Source organism: Alosa sapidissima, chromosome 8, assembly GCF_018492685.1.
Source record: "Alosa sapidissima isolate fAloSap1 chromosome 8, fAloSap1.pri, whole genome shotgun sequence".
Classification (NCBI taxonomy): domain Eukaryota; kingdom Metazoa; phylum Chordata; class Actinopteri; order Clupeiformes; family Clupeidae; genus Alosa; species Alosa sapidissima.
Genome location: NC_055964.1, coordinates 27420979 through 27438548, shown reverse-complemented (window position 1 = coordinate 27438548; position 17570 = coordinate 27420979). Strand labels below are relative to the sequence as shown.

The window sequence follows — 17570 nt, the reverse complement described above, 5'->3', positions numbered from 1 at the left end:
ATCCATGCAGAATTCTGTCGGATTAATTTTAAAAATCCAAAAGAAAACACCAACCAATGCATGTAGGGCTGAATTAGGCAGATTCCCATTGGCCATCAACATACAAAAGAGAAACACTTAATTCTGGATGCATCTCCAAACAAGTCCCAGAGACACACTGCATTTCATCGCAGCAAAAACTCAGGATCTGAACCCCGACAAGAGTCCTCGGAGTCAGCTTGTGCTGAGACTAAGTAACCCCCTCTAACAAATACTAATTACACTCTCTCAGCCAAGCTCTGCTTTTAGACTAAATCTCAACCAGATTATCCAGAAATCTAAAGAAAAATATTTGGAACATTGGCATAATGAAACAAAAAAACAAACAAACTAGAATGTTATCGGGCCATAAAATCTAAATATGAATTAGAAGAATATCTCTCTACTGTCAGAGATATAAAGCAGAGACAGATCTTGACCAAATACAGACTCAGTGACCACAGCCTAGCCATAGAAAAAGGCAGACTAAGAAGTCATGGTTGCCGAGAGAGCAAAGAGTCTGTGGTCACTGTACGACAGGTGAGGTTTGAGACGGAGGTGCACTTTCTTCTTCAATGTAAGAAATATGAATTTATTAGAGATACCTACTTCGATAAATTTACCAACCTAATCCCGGAGTTCCGAAACCTGGGAGAACAGGAAGTACTGCCTGTCTTACTTGGACAGCAAGGACAGACAGCAGCTCTTGCTGCTAAATATGTCACTGAATGCCATAGAGCGAGGGACAGTGATTAGACACTATACACACTATACACATGAAATACCTACCAGCACAGACACACACACACACACGTTTATATGTATAAATGTCCTTATCTATCGTATGTTCTGTATTGTATTGTTTGATGTCCTGCTTTGGCAATGCAAAGAAATATTTGTCATGCCAATAAAGCTACCTTGAATTGAATTGAATTGAATTGAATTGAATTGAATTGAATTGAGAGAGAGAGAGACAGGACATGGCACACACACACATCGCAGCACAAGTATGACACCAGAGTTGAATCAGAGCGGGCGTGTGGGCATTCTAACGAGTTTGTGAGCGAGCAGCAGAGCATCAAAACGATTCCGTGATGAGAGGCAGCGGCCCCGCCCACACGACCGCACGCCATCCATCTGCATGTGGAGCACGTCGACGGAACCTGCGATTCCCTAAGCGCCCCCTCTTAGCCGAGGCGCATGACCAGCACAGACAGCTCTGGACGGCAGCACAGGACTGGACAGCAACACAAGACAGCCCGCCCCCCCCCAGGCCTATACAGGGTGAGTCAGGGACACACCCTCTCCTCACACACACACACACACACACACACACGACAGACCCCACACTCATAAGGAGCGGCATGCATATTTGATGTGTGTGCATGTGTCTGCAGGCAGAAGGTGGGTGAGTGTGTGGGTGTGGGGGCACAGTGGGGGGATGGGGAGGAGAAGGATACATGGAGATCTGTGGGCAGGTCATTCATCAAAGCTCACCTCCCTCCCCTCTCAATCTCACCTCTTTTCGTCAACACACACACACACACACACACACACACTCACACGCACACCCGCATCTAACCCCTACACCTCCACCTCTCCATCCCCTCTGGTTGATTGGCTGTCACGGAAATGGCCTCAGCGTGCTCAACCCAGTGCGTAAGGGCCGCGGGCAGTGGCGTGCAATGATGCCTTTCATTTGGCCAGCGCAGGAGAGACCACGGGTGGAGACAACCAATGACCGCTCGCTCTGGCCATATGAGAGATACAGAGGGAGAGGGAGAGGGAGAGGGGAGAGGGAGAGAGAGAGAGAGAGAGAGAGACTGTATGATGACTGTAGACGTATGAATGCTTTGGCAATGCAATACCCTTTTTGTCATACCAATAAAGCACCATTGAATTTAATTTAATTTAATTTATTGAAAGAGGCAATGGTCACAAAAAGGCATCTGGGCAGCAGCTGTGTTGGAGCACGCTGTGAAAGGCCATTACAAAATGTACTAGAACAGAGGGTCAGGGAGATAACATAGGTCACATGTGGGAGAAACACCATACTAGCCAATCATGTGGCTTTTTAATGACTTAGGTACAAGTCACTTATACACTGAGCCTATCAGAGATGCAGGCTCTGTGTGCGCACAACCTGCTGTGACCATGGTGTTGAGAGAGAGAGAGAGAGAGAGAGAGAGAGAGAGAGAGAGAGAGAGGAGAGAGAGAGAGAGAGAGAGAGAGAGAGAGAGAGAGAGAGGAGAGAGAGAGAGAGAGAGAGAGAGAGAGAGAGAGAGAGATGGGGGTGCCAGATTAATGCCTGGTCCTTACTGCCCTTTAGGAAGAGGACTGTACCAAAGCATTTATCAGCAGAACTGCACTGAAAGAACTGACACTAACAGACACATACACACACACACACACCCACCTGAGCTGCTTAAGAACTCGCTCCAGCTGAAGTCTGAGGCACACCGAGTTTTAATCCCTGCAAACAAAAAAGAAAGGATAGAGAAAGAGAGAGAAGGAGAGAAACTAAAATCAGGAATGGGGAGGTGGGATATCGGGCACAAAAAGTGAGAGCCGCAATATGTTGTGCATAGACATATACATATACATATCTATCCAAGCATGGCAAATACAGACACTTCATTTAAAGGGCCATCATTTCAAAAGCGCAACAAGCAACAAAAATGCACATTGCACGTCATCAACTGCCACACAGTAGCCCTCATTTTGTGTTGGTACTGTAAATGTGGCAGCTGAAAACAAGAGGTATGTTAATTACCACACCGGTTATTTGCTCCTCTTAGAGCCTTGCTCCTAGAATTTACGAGATGAAAGTGCATAATACGTACAAAAGATAAACATTTCTTTTTTTTTTTTTTGTTTAAAGTATATTTTTTGGGCTTTTATGCCTTTCATTTGATAGGATAGTGAAGAATGACAGGAAGTGAGTGGGAGATCCGGAAAGGACCACGGGGCGGGAATCGAACCCGGGGTCGCCGGCGTACGGTGCAGGTGCACCAGCCAGTTACACCACAGCAGGGGCCCAAAAAGGAAACATTTCTAACCTCGTTTCATAAATGAGGGCCAGTGGGAGTAAGCAGGGATACCTATATTTTGCTCATTTCATTGACACCAAGCAGTTCACAATCAGGCCAAAAATGGGCTAAGTCACATGGATGTGGTAATGAAATCATTCTTTATGTCATCCAATCAGAAAGAACCAACCATACCCTGCTGCTTCACAATGCTTAGCCACTGTTCTATTGAGCAAGCCATATAATTCCAGCCATTAGATAGGCAAACAGGCATGCTTAGCCACTGTTCTATTGAGCAAGCCATATAATTCCAGCCATTAGATAGGCAAACAGGCTCCCATGATAAGAGAGATGTTGGCCATGGTTAGAGTTGCAGTGCCTGTACGGTGACATCATGGCCACTCAAACCCTGTGTGTCCAGACCTGTGCAATTAGCATTCACACTTATTGGGGGTCACTGACTTCCTGAAAAGGTCACGGTGAACATCATCGGTCTTCCCACGGGCCACACCCCAGAACACTGCCACCGTAGCGATACACTTTGCATCTTGACATCCCTCCCTTGCTCTTACGTTCTCTCTCTCTCTCTCCATCTCACTCCTGCCCCCCCCCTCTTCTAAACCTGTATAATTTCAGTCTCCTCCCTTCTCTTCTCCATATCCTCCTCATCTACCTTTCTCTGTAATGGCAGAGTTATTACCCTTCATCATGAGGTGAGACATCACACCATGCTGACCCAGGTCCATCCTCTGACAGCATTCAGAGTAATTAAACCCTGTAAATAGTCAACCTTTGGCTTCAGTGAAGGACAGCTGCTTTAACCACTTGCATACCAGGGCCATTAAAGGTAGCTACTTGTGCTCAATAATGAAAGGCAGGGAAAACATGTGATTACTGTTCTTTGTTACAGAACAGATGGTTTTAAAGTGACTATCTAGGGCCATCACTGACCAAAGTAACAATGTTGTAAAACTGTGCAGGCCTACACAGAAAAAGCAAGGCAAAACTATTTTGTCTGCAAGATCTTCAAATCCTCACTATGATAAATTATGTCATATATAATTAGCATTGAAAACGGTTAATGGGCTGCACTTTTAGACTTTCTGCTGAAAAAGCACTCAAGTACTTTATTGAAATACACATAATGCGAGAGCCTTAGATTATGCTAATGGAGGGGTATACTTACTGACAAATCGAATACAAGGCATTTATCCATGTTTTGGCCTTTAGTTGGAGTGTTCTTTGTCTTCCCCGAGTTTCGCTTCAAAGGTGATAGTGCATGGAGTGATTGACAGCTGTCAAGAGAGCACTGATTGGGCCTTTCTCGCTCACGGTCGGGTTGGGCGAGGCAAGGTGGAGAGGCACCCCATCACTGATCTGTCCAGCCCTGTCTCTGTCTGTCTCCGCACCACTTACAGGGAGAAGAGAGACAACCCAAGGCACTTGACACTGAAGTGCTCAAAAGGACAGTCCTCTCATTCACTTCTCTTTTACCCTCTCACACAACACACACGCACGCACACACAACAACACATATCTGTCTCTTTTTTAGGTCATTCAGGTGCATTGTCTCTGTCACAAACAGGCAAACAAACACACACACACACACACGCACATGTACACGCGTACACACACGACACAATGTCTCTGCCTCGTTGACACCATTTGTGTAATCTGGCAGTGGACTGCCTGATGTCAAGAGAGCAGATGGTGCTGTTTTGACAGTAATATGCTCACCATCATCGACAAGTGCCTGGCAGAAAGAGAGGTGTGAGAGAGAGAGAGAGAGAGAGATGGGAGGAGAGAGGGACAGAGAGAAAAAAAGAGATGGAGAGAGATGGAGAAAGAGGGATATAGTGAGAAAAAGAAGGGAGGTGAGAGGAGAGCAGAGAGAGATGGTAGAGATGAGGAGAGAGAAACAAGAGATGTGAGAGAGAGAGAGAGAGAGAGAGAGAGAGAGGAGAGAGAAGAGAGAGGAGAGAGAGAGGAGAGAGAGAGAGAGAGAGAGAGGAGAGAGAGAGAGAGAGAGAGAGAGAGAGGACCACTGACTGACAAGCTCTCTTCCCACGGCCTGAGAGCTGGAGGCTCGGAGGCAGATGGTAATTACTGATGGAGAACTCACCTTGTGGCTGGACACGGATCTTACTGCTCTCAGGGAGCTGTAATGAGCGACAGAGAGAGGGAACAGAGATATGGGGGGGGGGGTCACCAAGAAAGGAGAGGGAGAGAGAGAGAGAGGAAAAGAGAGAGAGAAGAAAGACACAGCAAGAGAACATTTAGATGAGATGAAAGAGTCAAGGTGAAAGAAAGAAAGGCAGTTGGTGGCTAATGATCTCAACAGCTCCAAGAGCCTCTGTGCCTTGCAGGGTTCTACTGAGCTGGGGTCGGACAGGGATCAGAGAGGGTTATTACTGTACAAATTACAACTACCCATGCAAGACTTCCCAGATTTTTATTAGCAGTGAAAAAAAGAGAACAAGAATTTGAAACATTCTTAACTACGCTTGTCTCCTCACAAGCGTAGCGCGGGGGGGGGGGGGGGGGGGGGGAAGTGTATGGGTTGCTTAGCCTTGAGTCTGATATCTCTGATATCTACAGTATTCCAGACAAATGCTCAACGGAAACCGAATCTCATCAAGTCAGTATTGGCAAAGAACAAAGAAATGAGAAAGGGAGAAAATGTGGAGTAAGAGCCATCATCACAAAGGTAATATAATGGCAATATGTAAACGTCTACATGATCTAATGGGAGTCGTGCCGAGCGGAGGGGGAAATTGGCCTGATGGTATCAGACATGCCGCTTTTTTCTTTCTATTATCCCCCTTTTTTTCTCCTTTCAGCTTTCTCTCTCTCTCTCTCTCTCTGAAAGAGCTGAGCAGTATGGGTGATTTTGCCCGCCAGCCAGAAGTGACAGAGATTCATGCTGCTCCATCTGACGCCTAAACCTTAGTGGAGGTGAGCTGTGAGGGATGCTTATCTACAGTAGGAGGCCAATGTGGTCATATCACATTTTTATTTTATTATTTTTTACATGCAGCATCCTTACGGCATAGCATACATAAGGTTTCAGCACCAAAACCTTTCACCTTTTTATTTATAGATTCAGCTACAGTTCTCTCTCTCTCTCTCTGTGAAAGTCATAAAAACAGAGGTTAGTGTTTGTGAAATGCGGCATGATACTCTTGTCATGGAGGCCTGTGTGTCCGCTAGCATGTAATTCCCTATTACAGATAAGGCAATGCGAGGTGTTATCGCAGCATAAAATTAATGGGGCATTATTAGAGAGAGAGAGAGAGAGAGAGAGAGAGAGAGAGAGAGAGAGAGAGAGAGAGAGAGAGAGCTGGAGGCCGACAGCAGGGAGAGAAAAAGACCACAGCTCGCCATGGACGCACAACAGGAGTAAATCTGCCGAGGGTTAATGGGGCAGGCGATATGATGGAGCGAGGTAAAAAGCAGATTAATTATGCCCCTGCACTGAGTCACGTGGAGGTCAGGAGACGCTATGTGGGGGTAAAATGACTGCGGCCTGTCCACAGCCACCATCACACAGCTAGTTCAATTTAATACGGTAGCACTACTGCTAAAGATGTGCACCCCTGATTTAAACTCTGAAATGAATTGGAAGAATGAATGGGGATGATTTTAGTATTGGTTTGGTGAGGACAATCTTGTTTGTGCTTGAAATGAAACAGTTGAACTGTTTTATTTGTGTTGCAAGTACTTGTTAGAAATGCAGTTAGAAAGTTTTCCAAACAACGTTTCATCTTTTAGCAAAGGTTGAGGTGGGGAGTTCTAGTAGGTAGAAGTCAAACCACTTTTCAGTTTTCAGAGCACTGATGTGCATGTAATACAGAGAATAGCCTCAAGGGAACACACTGATCCCTGAAGTGACAGCCTCACATGTGAAAAGAGAGAGAGAGAAAAAGAGAAGGCATGAGAGCATCTGTGTCAGGGCTGTACATGAACTACTTCATTCATCTTACATCTGTGCTCTCTTTCAACCTCACGTGTGACATGTGAATGAGGGGGTTCTGTATAAATCCTCACCAAGAAGCTCTCAGCTTTCTCCTTCATCTGCGGTGTGAAGGCCACGGAGAACCTGCAGAGCAAAAAGGAAGCACTTAGACTAAGAGTACATCTACATCACCTTGACATCTCTCTCTCTCTCTCTGCTACTATGACTATACAGTCATTTCAAACAGAACTACCTCAGCCATTTATTGGCCTGACTTTTGCACTATTATATTGACTGTCTACTGTATGCACAATTGCACATTTTCAACTAAAATTTTGCTGCTGTTATTTTCTTCATTGTATGTGCCTTCTTATTTTTACTTTTTATATTGTTTACTTGAATGTTATGTGGACCTGTCTGTGGACCTAATTGGTAAAATATGTCTTGTCTCCACCGTGGGGTAGTGGGAAACGTAATTTCGATCTCTTTGTATGTCTTGACATGTGAAGAAATTGACAATAAAGCAGACTTTGACTTTCAACAAATTCTAGAACAGATCAATCTATAAACAGATCAATATATAAATAAATAATACACAAAAATACATTTAAATAAAGCATAAAGCAAAGAGGGAACATGTAGGGACTCAGTGTTCATAATAGGGGCAAAAAGAAGAAATGTGTTGAAGCTATCAAAGTGACAGGATTTTTTGCAGGATTGGTGTAGCGTTTCTGAGCTCTGGTGGTCCACTGATAACATTGCCTTACGTCTCTTTTGGCGCCCCCTACTGTTTAAACTCCTTTAAATGAATATCGGCCCAGCTCTAGAGCTACCTGGGCTGGCTGAAGAGACGCATACTGACCTCTGAGGTCCTGCTGGGTGGCTACAACCATATTATCAAAGCATTTTGTTATTGCCCTTTATGAATTAATTTATCCATGTTGAAAATAAACCGAAACCCTGTGTGGGCAAAGTGGATTTGAGTAATTTGACGTCCTGCTTAGTGGATATTATTGAAGCTTTCTTTTGTTGTGGTCATTTCTAAATGTAATTTTACATGTTGTAAATAAATCAAATCCCTTTCTGAGCCAAGCGTCTCCCTTCATGGTCCATTGCCAGGTGGCTGGCTGTGACAGTGTGGGAATGACACTGGGGATCAGGCCAGAACAGGGTCTGGTCTGCACAGCATACAGGTCTGCGCCCCCCCCCCCCCCCTCTCTATATCAAAGCTTTGACATCCCTGTTACACAACCTCTCTAAATATGCAGCAAGAAAGTGACGGTGGAAATATAAAGAAAAGAGGGTTACACACACGCACACACACACACACACACACACCTCAAAAGTAAAAAGAGAGTTGATGAGGATTGAACTAAAAAAAAAAGAGAAGAAAGGAAGAAGTAAGAAGAAAGATGTCAGGGGCATGTGTCTGTCTTACTCTCTCCTCTTTCTTCTTTAAAATTACAAAAAAAGAAAAAGTCAAAAAACAAAAAAAGAAAAAAAAAGAAGAAAAAAAAAAAAAATATCAGTGTGCTTGAGAGAGTGCGGGGCCAAAGACTCGACGCGGCGGCTTGTGGAGTGTGGGGTTGGGGTGCGGAGTCGGATGATCAAGAGCGTCTCCGTGGAGGCTCTCACAGCAGGAGGTCAACGGCTTGGGCTCCCGTGTTTGAAGTATCGGGGCCCCCAGACTTGCGTCTATGCTCCCTGTAGGCAATTACCTCTTTTTAAAAGTAACCCAGATACGTAACGCGCCATTCCCACCGCACCCACTCTTGGCTTCGTGCTGCCGTTCGTTTCGCGCCGCTTTGGTGGGAATCGATCCACCTTCAGCCAGCCACCTCCATTAATAAAGACGCTAGCTGTGATGTAGATCCTACCCAACCACTCATCGTTAAGCCCGGTGAAGTCTGAATGGACAGGGTTCCCACCCAGTTTCACTGACAGCACGTTCAAACTTCTGCATGACTTCTGAAGGCCTCGAAATGTTGCTGATTTTTTTTTTTTTTTATGACCAAACCCTACACAGGGGCCTTGACTTTGACATGTCTGCTGTAAATGCACTGCCTGAAGACGCACTTTTTTGAAACCTGGTTCCAGGGTGAAAAAAAATCGAAAACGCCGCCTGCTACTAGCATCAGTGAAAAAAAGACATGGAAGGAGAGATCAGCAGACCCGCGTGCACAATAGCATCTGGTCTGGAAAACAATCGTCTTGAATTTCCCCTTGGGGATCAATAAAGTATCTATCTACTGTATCTATCTATTTTACAGGATTCGTTTGGACGATCGGCCAAAACGATACAAAACATGTGCGTTTAAACCAAAAAGTGTCTCCGTGTGGATGGCCCCTAACACTGCAGGCCTCTGCCTTTAAGCTTGCTAACGAATATAACATAAAGGTGCCCACGGACGCTTGCATTGACTGCAGTGCTGGAGACACACCTCGTTCACTGTGTGAATTGTGGTTCTGTTGCGTTGCGTCGCTCCCGTCGCTTCCGTAAAAAGTTGAGAAAACCCACCGGCATGCAGTAATGCAATGCAACTGTGTGCATCTAGGGTTAAAGTGTCAGGAAAGAGGTTTACTACTTACTGTACAGCCACAGTAGCAGCTGAATACGCTTACATTTGGTCATCATCACTGACACTGACCAAACTGAAGAGACACCCCACCTTAAGCCTCACCCTGGAGCGGGCAGTCAACACCAGCCACATAATCATTTAGGCCCACCAGAGGCTTCAGTGTCTGTGCCAGCTCAAAATATTCAACAACACCGGGGAGCCGATGCTGCGCTTTTATTGAGCAACCGTGGAGAGTGTCCTTGTGTCCACAGTGTGATGTGGCAATGCCGTCGTCCTTGTGCAAACATCTGAGATGACTGGCTGCGACCTTCCGACTCTTTCTCCTCTATACCACACATATCAGACGCAAGGTGCCAAGGGTAATTGTTGAACCCTCTCAGCCTGCTGGCTCCATTTTGAAATCCCTTCCCTCAGGGAGGCGATTTCAGCGCTTTAAATCTAGGACATCTTGCCTTGAGAACAGCATAATGTCCTGAGGCTGTTTGATACTTAAACTCTCATGCACCACCACTTAGAAAAGTAGGTACAGTAAATGCATGTAGCAACAAGTGCTTAAACAGTTACAGCAATGCAGACACTGTAAAGGGCCTGGGTGCCTTGAAACACACTATACTGTAAATGCAATGTGTTGTTGTTGTTTACAGTGTATCTAAATGTATGTTTTTATACAGGCTATACTTTATCTACTTATGTGCAAGGGTTGCTGTTTTGCCTGTTGTAAGTCATGTCATGTCGTGGAGCGTAGGCAATAATGTAGGATTACCATTTCTTTACTCAGCTTATGACTGATATTTTATTTTTTTTTCATCTATGAGATACATGTCAAACTTAATCTCTTTAAGGTCAGTAATATTGTATCTGACACATTCAAAGAGGGCTTTGGGGCCATTGATGTGGCCCTGTTAATTTACACCACAGAGGATGTGATAAAGGCTTTGGAGGATTCAGTTGAAAGTAAGGAATAAGGATGCGGAGTTTAGATAAGATGTGTCTTCTCCTCCCACTCTGCGTTGCCACACTCTTAAACGCGACGGAGAGATCGGATTTAGTGACTCACGTTACACTATAAAATATAAAATAGATACTTTATCTCCTGTATGTCCTAAACACCTGGTGTGACAAAATCAAATTGCATGATTTTTCCCCCAAAACTTTCAATGTGTTTACTGAATTTCATGACATACCCTTCCAGGTGTACCCTGGACAATGACCTTTTAAAAATCCATGGAGACCTTGAATGGACTGTGTGTACATGTGTGTCTGACAGTGTGTGTGTGTGTGAGAGTGTGTGTGTGTGTGTGTGTGTGTGTGTGTGAGAGAGAGAGAGGTGTTATTTTCATTATTATCATCATTTGTATTATTATTATTATTATTATTATATTCAAATGCTTTGGCAACACTGTAAATTTTACATTCATGCCAATAAAGCTTATTGAAATGAACTGAATTGAATTGAATTGAATTGAATTGAGAGAGAGAGAGAGAGAGAGAGAGTGAGAGTGAGAGTGTGTGTGTATACACATTGCTTTAGGGTATTTGTTTCAGGTCAAAAGGCACACCCAGCTGGGGATTGGTTTCAGTTAAGTGTATGTGAGTGTTAGTGTGAGTATTTGTATGTATGTGCAAATAGAAAAAAAATATCAAGGCGTTCTCAAGCATTGAGAAGGCTTTCCCATTCGACTTTATGTGAGGGGACTGTGCACGTCACCTGGCCTTTTTCAGCACGTGCTCCATCACAGTCCGCTTTCGTTCATCTTTCACATCTTCATTGACATCTGTCCCACCAAAGACGATGCCAAAGGGGACATGGATGTCTGTAGTAGAGGTGAAAAAATGTGTTAATATATATATATATATTATATACATACATAGGAATATATAAATAAATCCAGCTAGCAGATCAATTATTTGAGGCATGAAACAGGATGTTCACACAAGAAATGGAGACTACTGCAGGCTCACTTTACTTTAGAGAAAGACAGAGAGAGATTGTTTTGTTATAATTATTCATGGGTTTCATCAGGTCCCTTACAACCAAGCACCCAGATTATCAATGCAGACTGCATGGTGCTTGATCTGTGATAAGGAACCTGATGAAACCCATGAATAGGGAGATGAGAACAGAGAGATGGGAACTGGAGACATTCGAGTTTAGGATAAAGGTTGCATCAGTACAGTAAATGTGTATTTGTGTGTTCATGTGTCTCTGTGTGTGCGATATTCACCAAGAAGAAATCTGCCCCCTTTGAACAGATGAATTGCAAGGGCCGCTTCGAAGGGCTCTTTCTTCATAAGGTTGGCCACATCTGAGTGGTCCTTGATGTCATCACAGTTGCGGAGAATGCATGTGTGACCCGCTGCTTCGATGTGACATCTGTAAGACACATTGTGACTACGTGATGGGATAATACCTTACTTTACTAGGCAGGTACATTGTAGGTCACACACAGTGCAATGTGTGCATGTGCTGTGCATGTATTAGGCTAATAGTAAAGCCGGCTAATAGATATCCCCATAGGTATTTCAACGCTTTAGTGTTATTGGATTATGAACAGCTTAAATTGTTGTCGAACCATGAAATACTCTTTGATTGAATGGACAGCTTATAAAGCACGTCAAATGAACATTAAACAGGGCTAACGTGTATCTGAACTTGACAATCACTTCCTGCTGCTGCAGTTGCTGCTGCTAAACACTGGACAGAAAGTGTGTAGCCTACCTTAATCTTTCGGCAGTTGTACAGTTTCCAGTCTTTGGACTAAGGCAGGCTAGGAAGAGTAATCTCATGGCTATGTTAGAGCATTACACTGAACACATTCCCTTCGTAGGAAACACGCCACACGCACGCACGCTCCTCCCGGCAGTTGTTTCAACAGACACGCATGTTTGTTTTTAGCGTAGCCTAAGTCCGCCTGTGATTAAGTTCCCCTGGAAACTTTGAGCTTCCCACCCAATAGACATAATTGAATATACATGTATATGTAGATTATGTCTATGTTCCATCCAATCTGTTAAAGGGAAATTTAGCTCCAAATTTTACGCACGTATTGATGCAACATGTTTCTCACTAGTTGTCAGAGGTCAAATGTGTAATCAATGATCCTTTACAAATGATCCTTTACAAATGTGTTACTCTGAAGCAAAACGTTGAACTTCATTTCACCGTGGTTGCAGATTTCCCCTCCTTGAGCAGTCTGCCAGATCAGGGTAATGTACCTTTATTTTGTTATGCAACAGCAGCTGTCATACTGTATCCAAAGATTGTTAAGGCTCCGCCTTGCTGTATCTGCACAGTTCAGAGGCCTCACACCAGTCACCGTAGAACATTGTAATGATGCCATGACAAAACAGTCATCACATGATAGTGACAAGACAGAGTTGGAAGTTGGGAAATGCAGTAAATATCCACCTGAGAAGTAGCCTGTATACTTTTCTGTTAATGATTATATTTTATTGACATAAAGTAGGTACATGGAGACAGAAAAAAAAAAAGAAATAAGTGATCCCCCCACTACCACCGCCCCTTTTTTTTACAAATTAGATGTAGGATTAATCTGTTATAATGAACATGAACATACCACATTCCTACCTCCTGTACATCACTGCAGATTCAGAACAATTTGTGGAGTAGGGGAAGTAGAGATGAAAATACCTTTGATGGACTTATGAATCAGCCAATCGCATGATTGCATGCCTTTTTTAAACCAATGAGCAGCTTTAATGAACCGAACTTGAGCACGTGACTTGCCAACTGTAACTATAGCGGAACCTGCAAGCCTGGATCTCTGTAACATATGGATAAGCATTCCGCCATGCTTCATGCATGTATTTGAGTTGCTAAAGTGATATAGATGTCACATTCAGAGGCGGTGCAAGTCCTGTTTATATTCCTCTAAACAAGTTTGAAGTCACGAGGGGTTTCTGTGACTGGTGACTGCACGGTTTAGTGCAGTAACGTTAGCGTGCTAATAGTTTATTTAGCAATCAGCTTGTTGTTACCGATATATTTCTGACGATAAAGAATATTCATTACAAATAAGCCTGGCATGCGATGGTTCTTCGAAGTGACAGTCCTCCAGATCCTTGACGTTGTGAACTGGTGAAATGGCAGTCTGATAAGCTTTTGATTGTCATCATCAGAGTTATAGTAAGTTACTTCAACTTGTCTTGTTTTGGTAACAAATAACGTAACACTACTGCTAACGTTAGTTTGCAAGCCAAGTATTTTAGGTTGAAGGTACACAGTGGCCTACTTGTATCATTCTACTTTCTATGGCGTCGTCTTTAAAAACAAGCTTGATGATGTTGATTTTGCCTACCGGTGTTATGTTTGCTACTAGCTGGTAGCAGCTCACAATTTCACACTTCAACAGTTAGCAGCTAACGTTAATGCAACGTTTGTCGACCCAGACAGACGTGTTGCCATTACAAACTAGCCATATATGTTTTTTTTTGTTTTTTTTTTCTGAAAATAGGTGTAGCCTACTTGTTTGTGTGCTTATTTTAAACTTTGGTATAATATCTTTTGACTTGTAGGTGTTATATAGATTGAGAAGTGAAGTGTGACCCGACATTTGACCATGGCGTCCAGGGATGTCAACGAGAACACTCCACTGTTGGACAGCTCTGTGACAGTTTCCCGACCTCAGGAGTCGGTCTTCAAAGGGAGACGTCTGGCATGTGCCGCCATCCTAGTGGCCGAGTGTTTGGAGAGGATGGCCTTCTACGGCCTTACTTCTAACCTGGTGCTCTTCCTCAACAGCGAGCCTTTTTATTGGGAAGGGACACAGGCGAGTCAGGCGCCTTTGATCTTCATGGGAGTCACATACCTGGTGTCACCATTTGGCGGCTGGCTAGCGGACGCCTACCTGGGCAAGTTTTGCACTATCGCGTGCAGTCTCATCCTCTACTTGCTCGGGATGCTCTTTTTTCCTTTCGTGGCCAGTGAGAGCACCAGAACGTACCTGTGCGGGGAACAGATCGCCTTTCCTGTCCAGCCTGCAGAGTGCCTGAGCACAAACACTACCCCACCTGCCAATGTCACCTGCCCAACACGGACTCCGTACTGCGGGGCTGTCATCTACAGTAGCCTGGTGCTGGTGGCCTTAGGAGTGGGGACAGTGAAGTCTAACATAACACCTTTCGGCGCAGACCAGGTAAAGACATTACATGTGCCTTCAGGTAGTAGGATCGCTGCTAGACATTTTGGACCCTTATGAACAGAATGTAATACTGCCCCCATCCAATAATAGCAACAATGTTGCCCCTGGGAATGGCCCTAGTTATTCCAACCTTATCTTATAGCCAGAGCCTAAAGTCCAACAAAACCCCTGTCGTAAAATATCAGTTAAAGACATTAGCCTACACTATGTGCTCTACATAGGCTACTTATGCAATGTGTATGACAGGAAGGCCTCTGTCTGATAAGGCTGTGTGTCAGTGTTATTTGGTCGAAGGTGTGAGCTCCTCTGGATAACTGGGTCAGCTACTGTATCTCCGAACACAACAGGGAACTCTGGGCTCTTAACCCACTGACATAACTCAGGTTACTCTCCCATGTTAACCCCCCTGTGACTAGTCCCATTAGTTGATGAGTCTAGGGAAAAAGTTTCACAAACTCAAAAGATGCCATTGTGCAACAGATAGGCTACAGTAACAACATGAGCACCTTATTACAGTTTCTGGTTTTAGATAAAGCACATTACAGTAATTTCCTGTGTATTAGCCACAGGGCAGTGTTTTATGCAAGTTAAAAGAAAGAAAACTATTGATACCATGTTCACTGCCCCTGTTTAGTAACCTCAAAGCTGAAGAAATTTAGCAAAATCAATGTATAATAGTTGGGAAATTACAGTATTGCAGTTCCAGTAAAAACAAAGAACTCATCAGCTGTCAGAATGATCACATGACAATGCGCTGTGCTTATGTGAATCACACTAGCGGTATTCATGGCTGTGGGCATGATAACAGACCATGAATCGTGTTATGTTTGGAGCTGTGACTAACTTTAGTCTCCGTAGGGCAACTTGTTTATCCAGCCAAGACTCGTTAAAACGTCAATGTGCCAAGAATGGCTCATGTTACCAGTCAGTCACATGGTAGTCTGGTTTGTGAATATGAACTGCACACACACGCACACACACGCACACACATGCACACACACGCACACTTACTATCCCACATAAGCACATAGACACATACTACAATGTTTGCAAAGTCTGGTTTGGCTGACTCACCCAGAGGCATTTTCGCAGTTCAGAAATTCCCCAGTTCCCCATTCTTAGGCCAGATAAAGCATGAGCAGGGCTTTACCACCGATATCTAAAGAAACAAGCCAAGATGAACAGGTGGCCTACAGACTACTTGGTTTGGTGTGGGAGAGGAAAATGGCTTTGACTTCTAAAATCCAAAAAAGTTGTTGAACATTTGAGAGGGCCTAAGGATGATGATGTGTCAGTCATCAGAGAGAGTAGATTCGTTCAAAATAGAATGTTACATATTGGTCAGTTGTCATTGGTCAGTCCACTTTTGGTTGTAAGTCTATGAAGACATTGCAAATAGAATATAAGTCATGTTAAAGTGAACCATGTCCTTATGTAAGAAGACCCTAGCTAACAGCAGATCTTGGCAAGGGCATAACGTTCAGGTATGTGCTAAATTCTAAATCTGCATTGAAACATCTGAAGACTAGTTGAAGTTGACTGGCTCATTGAACTAGCAGATAGTTTCATGTGCCAGTGATTTTCAGTTTTAGTCTTTGCTGTAGTCGCTCTTGGTCTGTAAGCAGCTGTTTGGTAGGATGCTCACTGCCGATGCACCAAAACTTGTCTCTTGGTGCTGCTTGCTGATTCGCCAAGGTCAGGCAGAATTGACAGGACACAAGTGCCGGTGTGGTGCAACTCTGGACTCGCTGCAGAGCCAATCACTTCCTGTTGTTAAAGAGATGTTTAGATTTACCACAACAGCAGCATGACTCCGCTCATTCTAAGGAAGCACACACTGCGTGGGAAGGGGAATAATGGGGGCATGTGGTGCCGCAGTGGAAGGTGTGAGGATGACCCGATGCGTTGTTTGGGGTGGACGGACGTCTTTTGGACTTGTTAAAAGCCGTTCACACTTAGTAGACTATAACAAAGGTGGCAATATGATAGAAAATGTTCATGCCTAAACCATAACAATAACAACATGATTGACAGGGTCACTTTAAGTTATCGTTATAGTTATCGTTCTTGGAGTGAAGGGCCCTTTAGTCTAGCCTACATGTGTCGCTGGTAGGGCCTGTTAGTACACCTGACCACATGGTCTTGGTCTTCCACCACTTTCTGCTGTGAAGGACCTAGTTCACCTCAAACCTTTTAAAGGTAACAGAGTACCTTTTGATGGGTTGGAATGTTTTAGACTAAATTCCAAAGAAGTTTATGTTTGTGCTTTGTGTATTATTATTATTATTATTATTATTATTATTATTATTAGTGCAGCATTATCTATTCTTCTTTGCCACTCTGTAAAACCCTGTGGAAATCCGAGCTGTCGTTACAAATCAGGGCTCTACAGTGCGCCCATTTCAGTCGCACATGCGAGTAAAAATGATGCCGTGCGAGTGCAAAAAAATATTTAGGCGCACTGGTGCGAATGACTTCTAACCATGTCAATGTTTGTCTACAAAATACACCGCAACATCGAGAAACATTACTGGTGCAAACCATAGAATCACGTCGCGAATGCAGCATAAAAACTACACCTCCCATCAACGTTAGCAGTTTCGCGTTGTGACTCGCTAGTAGTCGCTTCTATCAAATCCAAGAGCGCGCAGAAAAAAGCGGAAAGTTAGACTAGCCAGCCAAGATGCAAAGATTGAATAAATTAGTTCTTCTATCCACCGAATTCATTGGATATAGGAGGAACATGATGAGATTCTGAGAATGCAGTGAGAGAAGGAAAGGTAACCTAACATGCCTTTCAGCCCAGTTGACGTATTGGCTGCAATAA

The 17570-nt window shown here is 43.9% G+C and overlaps 2 protein-coding genes across 4 annotated transcripts in view; one reads left to right on the top strand and one right to left on the bottom strand.

Annotated features, from left to right (window-relative positions):
• Positions 1-12822, bottom strand: part of glt1d1 (glycosyltransferase 1 domain containing 1) — a 64296-nt gene extending 51474 nt beyond the window's left edge. For 2 of the 3 annotated variants that reach the window (XM_042099917.1, XM_042099918.1), the window contains exons 1-6: positions 12301-12781; positions 11807-11955; positions 11290-11395; positions 7095-7146; positions 5170-5206; positions 2435-2491 (exon numbers count right to left, since the gene is read on the bottom strand). In XM_042099917.1, the coding sequence (XP_041955851.1) occupies positions 2435-2491; positions 5170-5206; positions 7095-7146; positions 11290-11395; positions 11807-11955; positions 12301-12368 (469 nt within the window). In that variant the 5' untranslated portion in view covers positions 12369-12781. The other variant, XM_042099919.1, reaches the window with a different exon arrangement.
• Positions 12823-13370: 548 nt separating this feature from the next.
• slc15a4 (solute carrier family 15 member 4) overlaps positions 13371-17570 on the top strand; it is a 58405-nt gene continuing 54205 nt past the window's right edge. The window contains exons 1-2 of the mRNA XM_042099916.1: positions 13371-13728; positions 14118-14737. Coding sequence (XP_041955850.1) covers positions 14162-14737 — 576 coding nt within the window. The 5' untranslated portion in view covers positions 13371-13728; positions 14118-14161. The remainder of the gene's footprint in view (positions 13729-14117; positions 14738-17570) is intronic.